Source organism: Branchiostoma floridae, chromosome 3 (assembly GCF_000003815.2).
Source record: "Branchiostoma floridae strain S238N-H82 chromosome 3, Bfl_VNyyK, whole genome shotgun sequence".
Taxonomy (NCBI): Eukaryota; Metazoa; Chordata; class Leptocardii; order Amphioxiformes; family Branchiostomatidae; genus Branchiostoma; species Branchiostoma floridae.
The window spans coordinates 27333591-27352656 of NC_049981.1; the positions used below are offsets into that span (position 1 = coordinate 27333591).

General features: G+C 41.5%; 5 protein-coding genes across 10 annotated transcripts in view; 2 read left to right on the forward strand and 3 right to left on the reverse strand.

Moving 5' to 3' along the window:
• Positions 1-312: 312 nt before the first annotated feature.
• On the reverse strand, positions 313-4173 carry LOC118411203 (low-density lipoprotein receptor-related protein 8-like). Of its 2 annotated transcripts, none has more exons than XM_035813289.1 (7): positions 4036-4173; positions 3587-3697; positions 3037-3189; positions 2487-2621; positions 1875-2012; positions 1359-1554; positions 313-1242 (listed from the first exon to the last, which is right to left on the reverse strand). In XM_035813289.1, the coding sequence occupies exons 1-7, from the start codon at positions 4079-4081 to the stop codon at positions 990-992; spliced, it is 1032 nt and encodes a 343-aa protein (XP_035669182.1). In that variant the 5' UTR covers positions 4082-4173; the 3' UTR covers positions 313-989. The 2 variants fall into 2 exon arrangements, with proteins under 2 accessions (XP_035669182.1, XP_035669181.1); XM_035813288.1 differs by having other exon boundaries at positions 3581-3697.
• A 2657-nt stretch (positions 4174-6830) lies between these two features.
• On the reverse strand, positions 6831-9270 carry LOC118412145 (membrane frizzled-related protein-like). Its single transcript, XM_035814847.1, has 6 exons — positions 9141-9270; positions 8648-8767; positions 8202-8336; positions 7789-7868; positions 7469-7566; positions 6831-7062 (listed from the first exon to the last, which is right to left on the reverse strand). The coding sequence occupies exons 1-6, from the start codon at positions 9184-9186 to the stop codon at positions 6873-6875; spliced, it is 669 nt and encodes a 222-aa protein (XP_035670740.1). The 5' UTR covers positions 9187-9270; the 3' UTR covers positions 6831-6872.
• An 871-nt stretch (positions 9271-10141) lies between these two features.
• LOC118411336 (ribosome biogenesis protein wdr12-like) lies at positions 10142-12951 on the forward strand. The gene is made up of 2 exons (XM_035813554.1): positions 10142-10524; positions 11146-12951. The coding sequence occupies exons 1-2, from the start codon at positions 10182-10184 to the stop codon at positions 12099-12101; spliced, it is 1299 nt and encodes a 432-aa protein (XP_035669447.1). The 5' UTR covers positions 10142-10181; the 3' UTR covers positions 12102-12951.
• Positions 12952-13187: 236 nt separating this feature from the next.
• Positions 13188-15597, reverse strand: LOC118411337. Of its 5 annotated transcripts, XM_035813560.1 has the most exons (5): positions 15475-15581; positions 14254-14786; positions 13967-14115; positions 13677-13801; positions 13188-13434 (listed from the first exon to the last, which is right to left on the reverse strand). In XM_035813560.1, exons 1-5 carry the CDS (start codon positions 15504-15506, stop codon positions 13350-13352), a joined length of 924 nt encoding a protein of 307 aa, XP_035669453.1. In that variant the 5' UTR covers positions 15507-15581; the 3' UTR covers positions 13188-13349. The 5 variants fall into 5 exon arrangements, with proteins under 5 accessions (XP_035669453.1, XP_035669452.1, XP_035669449.1 ...); XM_035813559.1 differs by lacking the exon at positions 13188-13434 and having other exon boundaries at positions 13442-13801; positions 15513-15597; XM_035813556.1 differs by lacking the exon at positions 13188-13434 and having other exon boundaries at positions 13442-13801; positions 15470-15587.
• A 160-nt stretch (positions 15598-15757) lies between these two features.
• Positions 15758-19066, forward strand: part of LOC118411338 — a gene marked incomplete in the record, with an annotated part of 3745 nt that continues 436 nt past the window's right edge. Inside the window, 5 exon segments of the mRNA XM_035813561.1 lie at positions 15758-16220; positions 16568-16731; positions 17650-17798; positions 18382-18506; positions 18978-19066. Of these exon segments, the coding sequence (XP_035669454.1) occupies positions 15811-16220; positions 16568-16731; positions 17650-17798; positions 18382-18506; positions 18978-19062 (933 nt within the window).

Consider the following 19066-nt stretch of genomic DNA (forward strand, 5'->3'; position numbering starts at 1 on the left):
TACTCTTATGGTCAGTATGCTGAGACAATTGTGCAGGAGCAAAACTATTGTTGAAAAGTTGACATTGTACAACTGTACTGCTTTTCTGGAGGTTGCCATTGGTAATGTTTTGATACAAATGGGCAACAAAATTTTAAGTGTATTAGGAAAATGCTATTCCACCTTGAGATCAGTAGGAGAAGCAATCTTCAGATATGATTTATTTTCATTTAACATTGTTTTTTCTTCGAAAAAGGTTAAATGTCATTTTGTTTTTGGCAAACGAAATATTTACACAAGGCTATGTTTAATTCAAACGATAGCTCGCTGATACATTTTCTCATCTATGCCTTTATTTTGAATTATATCCATCACGCTTTACAGGAATTGGATTGTAATGATGGTAATGATCATAATATTATATGTGTATTGATTATGACTTTCAGATCCTATATGCTTGTACTTAGCCTCAAATTAGGTGTGGTGACGCGCTATGGGTTAGATAACATTTTGGTTCAATTTACAGACAAGAATGTCTTGCTGCTATGTCTGACATACATTTGTTTTGGTAATAAATAAATTCTTTGACGAGTTATGTAATGGTGTCTTATTTGATGACTCTCGCATGTTTCGTCACCATGGTGTGTTGAGAACAGTAACATCTGTGCCATCAGGAGCAGGAAATGTTTATTTATTGTGTGACAACAAGATAACCAATGTTTCTACCGGTTAAATTGTAACATTGTCTCGAAAATAGCTAATGTAGGTCAGAACTAGAAGGTAGGTAAATTTATAGAACCGTTTCCAGCTTTTCTCTCCATGTCCGTCTACTTTATGATCTTGACGTTTGGTAATTTGGTAATGTCTACGTGTCACTCTGTTACCAAAGAACACGCTTCTAATTTAAAGATAAGTGTAGCAAAATGACGAGTTGAAATGATATTTGCCTTTATTTCACAATCTCAAGTTGTTTCCCTAGCTGATGAGAAAGACAAAACCCTTGTAAATGCTTAGAAGATGAAGGCATCCTGGTCGCGTGCGTCCACTACATTGGAGCCGCTGCCCTCCCCAGAGCCGTCATCGATAGCAACAGCATAGTACCTCATCTCAAAACCGTCCTTAGTGATGCTAACGTCACTCTTAAACTGGACGGACACGCGGTTCCCCGTGCTTTGGACTGGCTTGGGCAGCTCATCTCCACACAGTTTGGCCAGAAGAGGGGCGTCATTGGAAAGGCCATCATAGATTTCCACGTGGTCATAACTAGACAGACAAAAAGAGAAGAAAAACTCGTCATTCCCAAAGTTCGAAAAGTCAGGAATCATGTGTACACAGAACTGTACTTCGTTTTTAAAAACGCTCCTTTAAACAGAACCTACTTGCAGGTACCGCTGCTAGAGCTGGCGGACTCCAGCTCAAAGGAAGTGAACTCCATGTACACGTAGTTGCCATCGGACACGGAGATCTCCCATTCGCAGTCCATGCCGTTGTCATAGTTCAGATGGGTGATGACTCCAGCATCTTCCTTCAGCTGCCCGCCACAGGGTGTCTCGGGGTTCACAACTGGGTTGATAACTGTGGAGAAATAATGTTACGGTTACATTTAGATTTCTAAACGTCTGTTTTTAAAAGCTTTTACTTCTGTTGTGCAATCTCCTACCTTATGGATGAATAATTACGGATCCCAAACAGTCAATGCACTCCCCCCATCCTGATCTATATGTACACGTTCAGATGTCATAGTTGTGTAGTGCAGGTTCAGGCAAGTGTCCGCTGGCAAAATCATATCCATTCTGAACTTTACATGGGCAAGGGCTAGCAATGCTACCTCACAAATTTTGCTTAAGAAAAAGGATGTGCCATTGAGTCACAACAGAAATGAAAACAACACTGACCGCCGCCGCCAGGGCAGTGGTCTTCGTCACTGTTGTCGCTGCAGTCGTCATAGCCGTCACACTCCCAATGGGCCAGGATACAGCGGCCATTGTCGCACTCGAACCGATCACTGGGGCATCCGGGATCGGGATCTGGATCTGCGGGGGCACAATTTAGAACAAATCAGACAGTCTGTTCCGTTTTAAAGTATTAGGTAATTGTTAGCCCTTGAAAATTTAGGATATACGTAATCTGAATATATCGTGTGAAATTATTTCAAGGTCTGGAGAGATACTATACCTGCGCAGTGTTCCGATAGGAGGGATTTGGACTAGGAAGGAAAGCTAATCCTTCTGTAACTACACACTTGTGGCATTAGAGTCAAACTCCTCAATGGCTGTCTAATTATTCTAATTACTCGCACTCGTATTTTCCATGGACAGTCTTGGACTAGAACTTGTTACCGCACGACATAAGACAAAGTACACATCCAACAAACTTCAAAGATCCGGCCATCTACCACCAGAATCGAAATCGCAGCAATAAGAGCGGAGCGCACCTCCCAAACTGCTTGACCCCTAGTGTGGGCCGCAGCGTTGCCTAATATTTGAACAAGACGAAACAAAACCCACTTCCACCAGAACAGCTCTGCTCGTCACTCCAATCACCACAGTCGTTGTCTCCATCACAAACCCAAGAGGCGTAGGTGCAGTGGCCGTTCGCACACTCGAACTGGGTGCTAGAGCATTGAGTTGGGGTCAGTGGACCTGAAATAATCAGAAAATCACTTAAGACAGCAAAGTTGCAGTCACAGTTCAGGAAAATGTCATGTTAAGGTTGTCAAAGATCAACATTTTGACAGAATAATGACTATCAACATTTTAACAGAATAAAGACAATTACGAATACAGAGAGAATACGAATACATGGTTTATTGCCATTGACATTAAAAACTTTTGCAGCACATTTACAAAAGGCTGAATTGTCGTTTTTTCGTTTAATACGTTTATACGTTTATACATTAATACGTTCCCTTTCAGATACTAGTATGCAACGCAACACGTTTTCCAAGGTAAGATATTCATGGAGATGCTTCAGATTCGATCTTCTCATATCTCTATCTATTATCTTCCTGGGGTAACAAAGCGTTCATTTGGCTGTGAAAAGAAACGTATTTGTCACCTGGGTCGACGCCTGGGCAGTTCTCCTCGTCGCTGTTGTCACCACAGTCGTCCATGCCGTCACATACCCAGTTCAGAGGCACACAGCCGCCATTATCACATGGGCGTTGGTGGGCCAAGACGCAGTCAGGTTCCTGGGGACCGGTACCTCCGCCTGTGGTAGAGTTTTGTCCTGTTACATCTTTTTACAGGACTCTATCATGACAGTTTGATAGATATAGTCTGCACTCAGCACTGTGACAAGATCCGCATTGAACTCCCTAAAACTCAAGAGTGAACGAGTTACTCGAAGGTTTCGAACTATCTGTAGCTAGTGCGCAATGGTACTGTAAAAGTATTGGAGTACGAACGTTTGAAACGCCAAGGAGAAGAGAATGGACAACGGCAGCCCCCCCCCCCCCTCCATATACATTTGTACTAGTATGCCCCACCCCAGCTCCAAGGACTAAGTTCATGACCTTGCATGGCACATTTACAATACGTCTATATTTAGATACATAGCCATTTTCCAATGTCCAAAATGTGAGAAGTAGTGAGAAAACTTCTGTTACAGTTAGACTCATCGACGCCGTCTGAGCAGTCGTCCCAGCCGTCGCACTCCCAGTTGTCGGGGATACAGTAGCCGTTCCCGGCACCACAGTCGTACTCGTCGCTGTCACACGCTACAAAATGCAAAATGTTTTTAAAACGTGCTTTAAACATGAAATCTGAAGCAACATGTTGTTGGAAAATAGTTGGTGTTGTGAACAGCCATACCGATTCCTTGACAATCCCATGACTGGGATTTTCATTGATCATTGGATTATTGAATTGCACGTTCTGCTTGAGAATCACTCTGTTGCTCTCTACGAATATTCATCGTTGTCTGAAGCATGGCTGCATGAACAAAAAGCTTGCGCAACATTATAAAAACATAAGATCTCATTCGAAGGAAAACGTTGCGTTCCTAAAGTCAATCACATTCAGAATACGTAAAGATGACTATTACGTATGTACGTACCAAGTGCGACTCCGAGAAATAGCAAAAATGTTGCGAAGACCTTCATGGCTGTGAGCTCGAGCTATGGCTAAAACAGGTGAAGAGAACGACCTCCTCTATTTGTGCTTTTTATAGCGATGGGAGCAAAGTGTGCATACATGTACTTTACCTATCTTATGTTAGTATTTAACACCTATCCGAACGGATGTTTCTTCTCCAGTGTTGGGATTTGAACACCTGCTCGTGCCCATAATGTCCCACACTAAACAAATAAAGAAATGCTGAGGGAATCTCTAAATGATTGAGCCAACTTTTCTTGATGACTTCTCAACGCCCACGCCCATGATACACCTGTCCGTTTTACTTAAGATATTTAAGAAACTATGCTCACTATCTAAATGACAAGGCATAATCTATTGCAAGTTTCCTTGGACCGAGGGGCTATGTTTTCTTACGTTTTGCTCCGTTATAAGAAATATAACCCGAGGTGGACATTACATTGTACCATCAATAAAGTGTTTATAAAATATCTTATCAATGGTTTAAGTTTACGGATTTCATAACACAAGATAAAATTGAGGCATCCTTTCACACGCATTACTTAGGTGATTTCTTCATAATGATGTCACCAGGTATATTTACCCAAGTCCTGATGTCGTCAGTGTCCTAGAAGAGACACTGTTGTTTCCGATAAGGTGTGTATTTTCCCATCAAGTTTTAGTAGGTCAGCCGTAAGAGATGGTCGTCTCCCAGACGACCCGATGGTACAATTGCCATTATATCTGCGTGTGGGAGATGCCATTATTGTCTAAACGTCCCTCAGTGTTTCACCCCGCTAAATGTAGTTTGACGTATTTACATCACCAATATGCGACCGAGGTTTACCGACGTCATGATTGGACACGAATCTAATTTCGTTCTACAGGACAATATTGAGCCGTGTTATATGTCACACTTGTTGACCTATGTTGTCTTTATCAGCTAAGTCCTGGCTAAAATTTGACCATAACCGCTTACATCATTTGTTATATTTCATTCTTTAGATGCTTTAAAAGACAACTATTTTTGTAATCTCATGAAAACTACAACAAATCATAATTGTTTTGTGTACTATCATGCATTCAATATATTCGCTGTACAACGTTATGTGAATGTTGATAAAGGTTTTAAAAGATTTTAAAATCAGCTGTATTCTATTTTGACCTTATATAAACTTTTTTTTGTAAAATAAGTAAAGTGACAAATGTATAAATGACCGAAGAGATGCCACAAAGCCCTATCTTGTTTCTCAATTTTACTCCAGCTTAGCTTATACCCATCTAAATTGCATTTCTTATCTTGTAAAAGGTGCAAGGGATAGATTATTACCTCCATGAAATGTCATGGAGGTTATATTTTACCCTGTGTTTGTCTGTCTGTCTGTCTGTCTGTGTGTGTGTGTGTGTTTAAACAAGATAACTCAAGAACGGCTTGGTGGATTGGTTTCATACTTGGTGTGTTGGTAGGGTGTGATGAAAGCTGGAAATGATTAGATTTTGGGCCCCCTAGCGGCTTCCCTTGGTACTGCAGCGCATTTCCGGGTTTGCTATCTCGTGTTCTGAGCAAGCTATGGGCACGATTTTGAAGTATTAGATAGCTCTTGTGCTCGGAAATAAGTGACATAAGTTTTGGCCCCCTAGCGTCTAGTTTTGGGAAAGCAGGGGCATTTTTGTCAAAAACTTCTGAAGACGATAACTCAAGAAGGGAACAACGGATTTTCATCATTTTTGGTATGTAGGTACCTTAGACAATGTTTTACAAGATATAATACTAATTATGCAAACAGGAGTACATTTGCATAATTAATGAGAATATTCTATCATAGCAGTTTTTTTCAATGTATCTCTTGTTCCAGACATGCTATGGTCTTGACGTTTTGGTGATAGATAGCTTTTGGTGTCATGACAAAGTGGGGCAAGTTTCAGCCCCCTAACATTTAATTGTGGAACTGCATGGGTGTTTTTGTCAAGACACTCCAAAGAGGATAACTGCAGAAAGGAACGACGGATTGCCTGCATTTTAGGCATGCGGGTAGCTTGAGCAAAGATGTTCATAATGATATACATGTTATGCAAATGAGGACTTAATTTGCATACTTAATGAGGAAAGTGTATAGTTCCATTGTTTTCAATAGCTGGACCTCAATACATGTAACACATGTTAATTATGATAGGTGGAATATAAGCAGATACCAAATATGGTAATGAGGACCTTTTTTGCACAATTTATGTAAAAATTGCAAAACCGCTTTATGATTAATAATGGGAATTTTATAACTGTGACATGTGTACGTTAGTCAATGATGAACAACACCATGCATTAATTATGTTAATGTGTTAGTCAATTGCATGAAATTTACGAAAGCTTTAAATTTTCATGGAGGTATGAGGTCGCCGAACTCTAGTCTATTATTTATTTATTCATTGGATGGTGATGTTGTTTAGCTTTTACGTGTCTCTAATCCCTGGGCCGGGAGGTACAGGAGACGGCAAAACATTGCTTCTGATCAGTAGATATCATGCATGGTAGTTGCTTTATAAAAACACCTTTACAATTATGATGCTTGAACATATTTCCCCTGCAGCTATCTGTGTGAAATCGTGACATCCAGGCAGATGTAAATATGCGTTTAAGGCATATTTGCAACATCTATTACTTCTTTCTAGTGGTACACATTTTCAACTCTAAGACTTCACCGACTCCTAAACGGGACGATATGCCCAAGAAAGCGCACACCGCTAGAGAGAGACAACGAAAAGGTTGCGGAAGACCACCAGAATAACTCCGATCAGTTTATTTGCTGTAAAGATTAAGAGATTTTAAGCACTAGGTGGCACAGCGGTGTACGTGGCTTCAAAACCGTCGTACTCTCCGCTGTAGTCCGAGTAGAACCGGACGACGATCTGGTTGCCGCTAGACTGGACAGGACCGGGCGGGGTGGAGCCGCAGAACTTGCCCAGCAGCGGGGAAGAGACGGTCGGTCCGTCATAGACAGCTACGTAGTCGTACCTGTAAGAAGGTCAAAACAAGGTTAAAAAATTAGCAAGTAAGGTTCGGCAGGATCTTTATTGTTTGTTGTAATAACTGTGTCGGAAATTTTTACAACGTTGCATGCAGAGGAAGTGCTTTTGTTATTGCTTCTTTTTCTTTCTTCTTTGCAGTTATCATAATCAGGCTTCGAAATTCCTACAAGAGACAGAAAATGTCTCTCTTTATCACTGTTGATCAACAGTGCCGTCATAAAATTAGACATTATATAAATTCAACCTCTACTACTGTCATTGATATGTGTTGTTTGTGTTTCACCTCATCTATTTTTGACATCAGTTCTTATTTCTTTGAAAGAAAACCAAATTCTCCGATCCGTTCTTTATCATTTCGTATGTACGTGGAGACATTGGCGTTGTTTACGTACTCGCACAGAGAGTCCTCTTCTAGCGAGAAGCTGGTGAACTGCAGCATAATGGCGTTGCCAGCACTGACGGATATTGTCCACAGACAGTCCATGTTGTTCTAGTAGAAAAATTGCGACACGGTATCATTTTTACGTAATATCAGGTAATGAAAAATGTGAAAAAAAAAGCAATATATTTTTTCTGTATGCACATACATCAACTTCCGCAGACAGGTTTAATGTGAGATTTATCATATCATTTACACAAACAACATCGTCAAAATTGTGCACAAGCAACCGTAAGCAAAGGTATCATTGTGTCAAAGAACGAGCTGTATCACCTGGTAGTTAGTGAGGGAGATGGTTCCCGAGTCAGACCCCTCCTGCACGTGGTTGCAGTTGCTTCCTGTTCCGCCAGGGACTGCATGAGAAAAGTCGAACACTTGCTAGTAGTGCGACTCTTTACGTTTGTAGCATTAAAATAAATAGTGAAGAAATCTACTGTAAGAACATAGTTACAAATACTTTGACATCCAACTAAGAGCGTTTTATTTTGATAACCTTTCTGTGTTATTTAAATCATCTTCTGTTCAGAAGCAGATACCTTTATTGATGATAGAAATCTACTTACCTTTCTCAGTGTACAGATTGCACAAATATGTATTTGTACGTGTCACTATCAGAAGATTTGCTCATGATATGATAAAATCAAGATGGTTTGAAAACGGTACAGTGGGAAGGTTTGCGCGCGTACCTACAGTACCAGAACAGTCCTGTTCGTCGCTGTTGTCCGAACAGTCATCATCACCGTCGCATCTCCACACATCCGGGATACAGCGACCACTGTTGGGGCACTCAAACTGGTTGGCGTCACAGTTGTAGGGATGAGCTGCAGAGTAAGCCACGCACACAAGTTTGAATGGGTTCTCAGCAAAGATCTTATCAATGCACTATTCAGAAGTGACAACAGTCACGATAATTGATCACCCGGCCTATCCTCACTCTGGACATCTCCTTCCCCTAGAGCTCTCTCTATGCTTCTCTCTCTCTCTCTCTCTCTCTCTCTCTCTCTCTCTCTTTCTCTCTCCTTTCACTCGAGCTCTGTATGTGTCTCTCCTTCACACAAGCACTGCGGCACACACACACGCGCACACATACGTACACACACTCACTCTCTCTCTCTCTCTCTCTTAATCTTACCGTCGCAGTTTGCCTGCACTTCGTCCGAGCTATCGTCACAGTCTTGCCAGCCGTCACACAGCCAGCTGGTCGTCACACAGTCTGACCCGTCCGTACAGGAGAACTCGCCTGGATTACAGGCTTCACACGAAAAAAACAACAACAAACAAACAAACAAACAAATAAATAAATAACAACAGGGACATGAAGCAACATCTTTGATCTCTGTATGTTCTGTTATCCATGGGAACCGATACAACAGAGGACGGTTGGGATACTTTACAAGGCAGTTTATTAGTACTTCATACTGTTAAAATTCCAGATAGCCTGGTGTGGGCCGGAGAACATGTACTATAATGTTTTTTTCTGGTGTAGAGGCCCCCAACCTTGCAGACATTAGTTACCATATGCTCAACAAGTGAGAGATGTAACAACTAGCTATTCAAAGTAATCTAAATTAGAATAAACAATTGTCTCGTCTCTGATGAAATAAATTAACTCTATTCATATTTACCCACTGCGGCCCTGAAAAGGAGGAGGAACACGACAGCAAACTCCATACCGACTTCTGCAAACGAACGCCTGGACCGGTATGCTAGGTGCAGGAAGGGTTCACCCTGGTTTGAACTTACAGTAAATGTCAACTTTTATCTCTCGGCAAACATATCACATCCTGCTTAGCACGAAATATTTGAAGGACAGAAGAATTCAGGGCTAATCATTAAATGGCTGTGCGTGGGGCATATTGCACTAAGTGGAGGCGTCAGAACGTAATTAAAAGCGTAAACCAGACATTTTGCCGTTTTAGAAGTGTCATAATGTCTTGATCTGGACGAGTAATCATATACTCTTAACATGATATATGCATTTAATGCATATATCATGTTAAGTGTATTTTGCACTCAACTTGCCTCATTGATAAAGTGATGACACTAACTTTAATATTTGAAACACAACACTGTATAAGTAACGTTAACTACTGCCTTCAGACAAATACATTGGTAGTCCTTAATAGCAAACCCCACTTTTCCCATGTGTTTGCGAACAAAAGTCTTATTATGAAATTTTTACAGGTTCAAGCCCATTTTAACTGACAATGCGCTGAAGGAAACATAAGAATAAGAGGGGCCTAAATATTCCAACCACCTTATATTATTAGTAAAAGCTATGAACAAGCGGTAGTACTACACGTTTCTGCATGTGACATGACACTAAGCCGACAAAGTTGCTTTAAATTTTCGACTCTCATGACCGAATCAAATATACAGGTGGTTTTGACCCAGGTTGACCTGGGCCGCATCTGTTTGACCCTATTTGACCCTAGGTAACTTTCATTAACTAACCGCAGCAAATCGTACAAAGCTGCACAAGGTGGCCTAGGAACATAATTTGTCTCAATCTCCCCACAATGAATTAACAAAATTTAACGAAATTTACATTTAATTTTAGAATGTGAAAACATTAGCGTGTTTTGCACGAAAAGTGTTCATTACCTTCCACGGGACTATGGTTTTACGTTTTGATGCCATCTAACTAGCCAGGAACGGTAGACAAAATGGCGTCGTCCGGGCCGCACGTGCAGGCAAAGTTCTTCACAAAACAACCCCAGTTTACCGTTAGCGAGGACGTCTTCTCCGTCCCTGCGACCGTCACCACTCTAGAGCTGAACGATCTCATCAACGGGCTCCTGAGTTCTGCCGATGGCGACGGGGAAAGCTTGCGGAGGGAGTTCGACTTTTTGGTCGAGGGCGAGTTCCTGCGCTTACCTCTCAACACGCACATGCAGAACAAGGGGTTGACTGCAGAACGAGTCGTGTCTATAGAGTTCTTGTTACGGCAGCCAGCACCAGAACCAAGCACAGCTATCCAACAGGAAGACTGGATAAGCAGCGTTCAAGGTTAGAACAAGTTAGGGATGCATGTCCCGACTTGTGCAGCGCGGCGCACATTGTAGTGGGGAGGGGGGCGGTTACTAGTATGTCAGGGAAGCGAAAATACGAAAATTATTATGATGATTCCCCCTCTTGTTCCCTTGCATTGCCCTTCCCACCACGAAAGAGCTATGTGTGTCCATGAAAAGTTAAACAATCCATCATTCAGGTATATTCAACCTGGCCTTACCCCTTTTATTTTATTTTTATTTCAAAGTGTGGTTTCACAAACTTGAAATATGGTTTTATACCTGCATACCATCAATTGAATGTCAACAAAAAGTTTAGCTTCTATGTATTGGTCTTAATCAAGTCAATGATATATGTATTTGATTTGATCATGAATTACAAAATTTTGCTAGAGTCCATTCCATCACACCACGCATTTTTTTTATTGATTCAGATCACTATCTGGTTGTTGTAAACTATAACTATAAAATTGTAATTTTTTAGATCATATTGATAATAAGAACTACTGGCTGTCATGGCACCATTTTATTGTAATAGAATCTGCAATGCAGCCCACGGGCTGCGAGAGATTCTTTGTTGGAAAATAAATCATTCATTGTCATCATTTCTGAATTGCAGGTAACAGAGACAGTATCCTGTCTGGTTCCTATGATTCCACCGTCCAAGTATGGACCAGAACAGGTCAGAGACTGGTCTCGGGAACTGGACATACAGAGCCGGTCAAGGCGGTGGCATGGGTCAAACAGGAAGCAACTGGTGGGCAGTTCCTCAGTGCCTCACAGGACCAGCTCATAGTCCTGTGGGACTGGAATAGGGAGGGTGGAACTGCAGTACCAAGCCTGTGCTGTAGGGGGCATGCTCGCAGTGTGGACTGCTTGGCCACCCACCCGACTGCAGACAAGTTTGCAAGTGGCTCCTGGGACAAGATGATAAAACTCTGGTCCCTGGGTGATGCAGAGGAGGAGGAGGAGGAAGAGCGTGCACGAGGCAAGAAGAAAGCAAAGCAGGAGCAGCTTGGACCGACAAGAACGCCACTGATGACTCTACAGGGGCACAGTGAAGCTGTCACTTCAGTCACCTGGGTCGATGACATCACCTTGTGCAGTGCATCATGGGACCACACCATCCGGACGTGGGATGCAGAGGCTGGCATTCCAAAAGAGACATTAACAGGGTCCAAGGCCTTTCACTCCATTGCGTACTCCAGTCTCAGCCACCTGCTTGCTTCTGGTAGCTCGGACAGACACGTTCGCCTCTGGGACCTGAGAAGTCAGAAGGGCGTGTTGGTGGAGTCCACACTCACAGCACACCAAGGATGGGTTTCTGCTGTAGCCTGGTCCCCGACGAACCAGTACCACCTCACCTCGGCCTCGTACGACAAAACGCTGAAGCTTTGGGACACGCGCAGTCCACGAGCACCACTGTACAACATGTCAGGGCACAGGGAGAAACTACTGTGCGCAGACTGGTCCATTCCAGATCTGTTGATTTGTGGGGGGGCAGAAAAGCAACTGTGCACATTCTCTTACTCTGACCAGCTGAGCAGTATGCCTGACAGGCAACAGGGAAACTAGAGAGATACTAATACAATAGTAAAGAAAGCAAAAAGAACAGTCCAGAGGCACTCGTGGAAGGAGAAAAACCTTTAACTTTCCATCTCTAATGTTGTCTGACGTATCTATATTGTCTACCCAGAAAAAATTAGCCAAATTTTATGTTAAACTGTTCCAGTCATGTACCAGCTATACATGCTGTCATTCATGCCCTTAAAATCCTTTTTTAGTATACATGTATATTTTTTTTAGAACTATCACTTCTAATTGCTTTAATTAAAGCTAGTATAGATATCAAATACAGAGACCACAAACATGAGCTGAAGTCAGCAGTTTAATCAAATTCATTTCAGCATGCCAAGTGTATCCTAAGTTTAAGTCTGTGAAAACTGATTGGAATGATAATTGTTGTCTGTTTCCTTAGGATTGTGGTACCGCATACATAGCATACGTAGGTTAATATAACTTTCAAGAAAAAGTTATTTAGGAAGTTGATAATATTAGTGGGATTTCATTTTTACCAGAGGTTTTAAGTTTGAAAAAAACTCATCTACATAGAGGCTGTGTGGCTAGCCAAAGCCTCTTGTAGCAAAACTCTTCTGGTAAATTATTCTGCCTATGATGGCCAGTTGTCACAGACAATAAGCTCCAGGTACCTGTACCTGAATTTCCTGTACCGGTACCCACCCCTACTCAACATTACAACCTGCACAGATGAGCTTTAATTGGCCCTTAACTATATAGAAATGTTCATACTGAATCATAGTAAATCATAGACAAAAAACTGTGTATTGCTATCTTACTAGTAATAATCTTAATAGGGTCTAGAGTTCTGTAGACATACTAAATGGTTTTCCATTTCCATCCAAAATGTTTTTCTTTGGGATATGATTTATTCTATGATGGTTATATGTTGTTTCCCTTACATTTATTTCTTTGGCTGAATAAGTTTTCATGTAATCAGTTAAAACTCCATGTAGGCCATACATGTACATACATGTAGCTGTCTATCAATGTATGAACGCTAAATATCTGTATTTTATCTGTATCTTAATAGCTACAAAAGCATGATGCTACTTCAGTTCAGTTCATACTAGTACTGGTTTCTTACAGTGCATGTTTGTCTTTCTTTTTCCGATAAAGACCATGCTTATTCTCAATATTTCAATTAATCAGTACATTTTATCATTATAAAGAATAAAATTTATAGGGACATGTACATTTCAAGGGCTAAGGTTTCATTCCCCTGTCAAGCTTGTGAGGAGTCAGTCATCCCTGCATGTTTCCCCTCATCTCTTCCAAATCCTCCATGGAGAAACCAATGGACAGCAAGTAGGCTTCCACAGAGCCATACCTGTTGAGGCAAATACTATAGTGAGGAAATCAGTCAGCTAGATTTTCATGATGGGTTTTGCATGGATGTTGTTATAGCCTAGTATCCAAACCTTTTATTGCTACCCTTTTGTCCTCTCTGCTAAGGCTACAGATCTTACTGTTTCATCCAACAATTGAAAAGACGAATGACAAAAATGCGACTTGCATTGCAAAACAGTACATGTACTTTCAGGTTTGAAAATAAGCCTGTGGATGACGTACTTCTCATCAATATACTCCAAGAATTGCTGCATTGTTTCCTTTCGGGCCCAAAGGTAGGATTCTTGTGCACCAAACCTCACACAAACATCATTGTACATCATCTGGTACATCGATTTGGTCCCTTCCTGAAAAAAAACAACAACATTGAACAAACATTTTAACTATCTACCAGACTATCACTATTTGCTTTTACCTTTTAAGTGATTTTCACACCGTTACATGTAATTTCAAGTCATATGCCAATTATATATACATAGTCCCTATTAGATTAAAAAAAAACACTCACTGACCTCAGACTTGTGGTAGTCTTCAATGACGTCCTGCTTCTTCCTTCCCAGGATTCCCAGTACCAACGCGGCAACGATTGCTGTCCTGTCTTTCCCATGTTTACAACAGAGTAAGGCAGGTTGGTTTTGTGGGTCTGATAGAATACTCAGAGCTGAAAAGAAGAATATAAAAACCAATGTTTTCAATCAGCTTTACAAGCTGGTTATTCTTTAATCAAAATAATACCAGAAACCACAAAATTTTTTACCTAGAAATAAAAATCATTAAAATGTACTACATGTTACTGTACCTGCAAACATGCTTCCAGTCGAATAGTCTACCATATCCTTGTACCATTGAAGTATCCCTTTGTCGGTGAGTATGATGGCGACCGTGGCTTTTTTCAAATATTTCCTATTTGTACGGAGAATTGTATCTAGCAAAAATGCCAGAATCATGGTGAGAATGGCGAATACTCGTTGGTACCAAGGCCTTCGTTGTAAAGTCCCTGTTAAGAACTGCCTGTTGTAGAAGGCCACAAAGAAGTGCCTCTTGTCTTGGCGCGACGCTGCATCTTTGACTGTAAAGTGGAGCTCTGGTGCCAGGGGTTTGCGGTCTTTTACCTCCACTCCCACAATTTGAAATGTGTTATCCAATAGCCTTGGAGCGCTGGACTCGTTGAGTTCTTCCATTGATCGTAAATCAACGATGGTTTTGATGCCCAGACTTGACAGTTTTTCGACATCGTTTGGCGTGACGTTGTCAACAGTTGAGCTGCGGTACAGCTTGCCGGGTACCACGGTGCGAAAGTTGGGGAGAGATTCAAAGTCCATGTCGACACTTCTAACTGAAAAAAGAGAGGGGGTGTGTGAGAACACAGACACGCGCGCACACACGCGCGCACACACACGCGCACACAATAAATAATGAATGAACTTTATTCCACGACATGTGTACATGGTACAATGTAAGGCCACGGTTGATCAATTTACACATGGGTTTTCCAGCAAAATTCCCGGCGCTATGATTAACGTCACAGATTATACGTCCAAAAGTTTGTAAATCGAACGTAAGCTGTGTCTATAACTTTGGATAAAATTCAAGGTGATTGGCGTTAAAGATACTGTAAATTGGAATTGTAAATGTTAGACTGAATTCATGCGGCCTACACAATGATAGTTGATACACAACGTTACCGCAAATCTGATTCCACATCAGGAAGTAAAACTGTGGGCCTTTCTTCAACCGGAGTCTCACAACTGGTGCGTTACAAAAACTGTTACGTTACAGCAAGGACAGTCTTAGATCTTAGATAAGTTAACGTCAAGTTGGTTCAGGTGGTCCTGACATATAATATCTATGTCTCAAAGACGGACCTTTGGACATCGGCCCCGGATTAAACCAGCTCCTTCTCCGCTCATGCATGCGACAAGTTCTAGTCGATCGGAAGCGCCTTCTGTTCTTAAAGAAATAGCTAACGTTAATCATTTAAACACACATAATAGCTACCAGGTAGCATTGCTCACCTCACTTTGAAAGTTTCTTGGAGAGCTCTTGTTTCATATGTACCTGAGAATAAGCAAACAAAATCAACCCTCTGGTGAAAAGTGGATTCGACTATGATCACAGGTCGTTGGATCGTCGCACAATATTCGGTGTAAAGGGGTACCAAGAAGAAGTATAATTAATATATTATAAGTTTTTCTTCTCTGTTTCGTTCATATTATTCAATAACCATTTATCATTATAGAATTTTACGATATGAATATTTTATATTGTAGAGGGGTCCTATGCGACTGCATCTAACTATTTAGTCTAGTCTATTCTATCCCTCAATCTTTTTGGAACAACCTCATAAGTGACCAAAATGGCGACCACCATCAGTGAAAATCCGCCGGTACAGCTAAAATCCCTCCCAAACTTCCGTCCCGTCGTGTCAGGTCGGCTGTATCGTTCCTCCCGCCCAGATTTAATCACAGAGCAGGATTACGAGACAGTCCAGAGGCTGGGGTTACGCTGCATCGTCGATTTTCGCTCGGTAGGAGAGTACCGATCCTTCAAAGGGAAGACAAAGTTCGTGGACGAAGACTTCCGGGTTGTGAAAGTCAAGCCGCCCACGCGGTGGGGCAGCTCGAACGGTTTACGGTACCGGTACTACAGCGACGGGAGTCAGGAGAAACCGAAGACCAACGGAGATGTCAAGTCAAGGGGCTTTCATTACTTTATCAACTTCTTCACCATGCAGTACGTCTGGAACGTCTTTACACGGGTCCCATGGTAACTACTATTAAAATACACCTCAGTCATAAATTGATATTATAATTGTTCAGGCTAAAGCAGCAGTTTCTACTATCAAGATCAAGGAACCAATAAATTAGAAACACGTGGGTAAATTTGCCATGTATCAGTTTACTTTAGATTTTCCATGTATCAAAATCCAACAAAACTTAAACGTGGTCATGATGGTGTTGTTTTAGAATATAGGAATTAGATAATAACATATTCCTCTCAATTATATCTATGTTGAACGTACTTGCATTTAGCCCTCGGGCATTAAACTCGAGCTGTATTTGCAATAGACTCATTGTTTTTGAGATGTTGCTAAAGCACCTTTTGCCTTGCAGGTATATGCAGCTGTATTCTCTGATGTACCTTGTGTACGATCTCATCTTCTGGACCAACTACATTCACTTTGTAAGGTTCTTTGCCCGAAACTCGCTGAACAAAGCAGGCCTGACTCGCCAGTATATAGATATTGTGGAACTCAGCCAAGGAGCAATATACTCTGGTAAGTGTCAATTTTTAATAAGTTTGATCTACATCAATCCACTTCTAGGCACTGAACTACATAACTTACTAAGCTTACTGAGTTACTCAATAGTCTCCATGTAACAAGACCCTAAAGCCACTTCAAGGGTATGGGTTATAGGACTTCATCTCTTCTCCCTTGATCAAAAACGTCACGAGTGACTAATCTACACAATAGAAGAAGCAGGGGTTTCAAAGGCTCTCACTCACTCACTCACTCACTCACTCACTCACTCACTCACTCACTCACTCACTCACTCACTCACTCTGCCCCATTCAAAATGTGCTTAAGGTGTGGTCCTCTTTAGGGCTGACGTCAGAGTTGCGTTGCGCGGTAGAGGGCAAAAAATGGGAAGACGATTTGGGTGTGACTTAAAATCCTTGAAAATCCTTCTTTTCCTTGAAAATTTTTGCCCAATCTGGAGACTTTTTGAGTTAGAAGAGACATGTAGGGTCTAAGCTTTCCTGTTTGGGTCAAAATTTGTTCAGTTCAGCAGTTCAGCTGGTGTAAGGACAGGTTTTAGTTATAGGGTGCTACTGGTTGTATCAGGAGGGAAAAGGGGTCAGAGGTGAGGTTTCTTTCATAGAGCGAGCTTTTCTCGGAGAATGAGCAGAACAACCCTCTGTTTTCTTTGAATGGTTATAAACTAGACCCAAGTGACTTTCTGGTGGAGAAGAATTTTTAAGATTGAAGTATGGGTTAGTACTTTTTTGAAGCCTTCATTCAGTGTATTTCAACATGCTTGTCAATGGGCAGCCCTAACTTCGATGTCTGACCTTTAGACACCGGACCTCAGCAAGGGTAGGGTTACACTAGATACTGCAGATGGGTAGCAATGCTATAGAGCATGAAAGCATTTACATTACATTACAAGCTGCTGGCTTTTTGCATTTCCAGCTCTTACACTCCTGAGTGACCCCAAGAACTTGCCTGCAAATCTCTGCTGTGCCCACGGGAAGGACCGGACAGGCATTGTGGTTACCATGGTAATGGCATGTCTGGGCATGTCTAGGGAAGAAATCATCAAAGAGTATGCAAGAAGTGAGGTAGGTATTCCTGTCAAGGTATTTCACTAAATGATCTGTAAATTTTTGGACATCTGGCAGATCTCGAATTTTTTGTTTGTAATTCCTGTGCCTAGCCTTGTTACCAGCATGTTTATACTCTCCATGTGTGATGTAAGTATGACTATAAGAGCAACCATAAATAAAACTAAAAACAGACAGTACATTAACTTGTTTTGGTTGAGGTAGCCACCTGTAACATGATGAAGAGTATGCTACCTATACTGGGATGTCTACAGCAGGATAAGTATGAACGGAACTAAAATGTTGTGTCGAGGGGGGAGGTCATGTGGGTACCTGATACTGATAGGCTGTAGGGGGTGTGTCCGTCGGGTGCTTCAGGATGCTTCACTGGGGGTGGACTCCGTGTTGATGATAAGTATTGTGGTACTTATAGAATGTGATGAGCCACAGCGCTCTCCTATGTCTCTCGTTGGTCATGCTCAAGGTTTGTCTGTACCAGTGCAGCCACTCGTCAGTCCAGCAGGCTGCCCTGCTCTGCACTGCTTCAATCATATCAACCTCTTTAGTCAGTTAACAATTTGTCTTTGTTGCTGCCCTCTAGTCTGGTTTGTCTCCAATCATTGGCCGTGTGCAGAAAGAGGTGTGTGATCGTTTTCACATGGACATCAGCTTCATCACTGCCAAGAAGGACACCATGAGGGGCCTTCTGGACTACATAGACCAACAGTAATTGTCCTCCTGTCTAAAATACTTTATTTCTTTCACTGTAAAGTAAAAGTTTTTGCCACATTTGCTGTTTATTAAGTACTTGAAAAAAACTGTATCAGATTACTGTGCAACTCAAAGCCAGTCAAAGCTCTAGCATATGTTAGCGCAAATATTCAAATGTCACATGATTATCTATCAAGCAATGCCAGACTTTAATCCTTTAATGAAGCAATCAAAGGACCAGACTGGAGATAGAACAGGATGAATTTCAGGCTACAGTAATTACAAATCTTGGTATCAGACATCTTAGATTTTCAGTCTAATGGCCTTCATAACTCCGTCTCAATAGTCTAATGCAATATATCTTTTTGAATTTTAATATATCTAGATTTTCGTCCAAACCTCCCGTGTCAACATAAGTGACAAATATCCTTGTTATATCAGCTTTCAGTGCGTCGTGACATTAATTCCCAGCTTTTGTTGTTTCAGGTATGGGTCCATTCCTGATTACCTGGAGTATATTGGCTTTAGCAGGGCCAATCAGGAGCAACTCAAGAGGAACCTGTTAGGCTAAAGTT

Bases quoted from the DNA above. Each gene is read 5' to 3' on its own strand.
- LOC118411203 (XM_035813288.1), bottom strand. From the start codon at position 4,081: ATGAAGGTCTTCGCAACATTTTTGCTATTTCTCGGAGTCGCACTTG. The intron at 3,190-3,580 runs GAAGTTTTCTCA...ACTCTACCACAG, and splicing joins CGATGAGTCTAACTGTAACA to GCGGAGGTACCGGTCCCCAG. The intron at 1,555-1,874 runs GTCAGTGTTGTT...ATTTCTCCACAG, and splicing joins CCACTGCCCTGGCGGCGGCG to TTATCAACCCAGTTGTGAAC.
- LOC118412145 (XM_035814847.1), bottom strand. From the start codon at position 9,186: ATGGAGTTTGCTGTCGTGTTCCTCCTCCTTTTCAGGGCCGCAGTGG. The intron at 8,768-9,140 runs GTAAATATGAAT...TTTCGTGTGAAG, and splicing joins CCTTTTCAGGGCCGCAGTGG to CCTGTAATCCAGGCGAGTTC. The intron at 8,337-8,647 runs GTAAGATTAAGA...CTTACTCTGCAG, and splicing joins AGTGCAGGCAAACTGCGACG to CTCATCCCTACAACTGTGAC.
- LOC118411336 (XM_035813554.1), top strand. From the start codon at position 10,182: ATGGCGTCGTCCGGGCCGCACGTGCAGGCAAAGTTCTTCACAAAACAA. The intron at 10,525-11,145 runs GTTAGAACAAGT...TCTGAATTGCAG, and splicing joins CTGGATAAGCAGCGTTCAAG to GTAACAGAGACAGTATCCTG.
- LOC118411337 (XM_035813555.1), bottom strand. From the start codon at position 15,506: ATGAAACAAGAGCTCTCCAAGAAACTTTCAAA. The intron at 14,787-15,474 runs GTGAGGTGAGCA...TTTTTCAGTTAG, and splicing joins CTCTCCAAGAAACTTTCAAA to AAGTGTCGACATGGACTTTG. The intron at 13,802-13,966 runs GTCAGTGAGTGT...GTTTTTTTTCAG, and splicing joins AAGACTACCACAAGTCTGAG to GAAGGGACCAAATCGATGTA.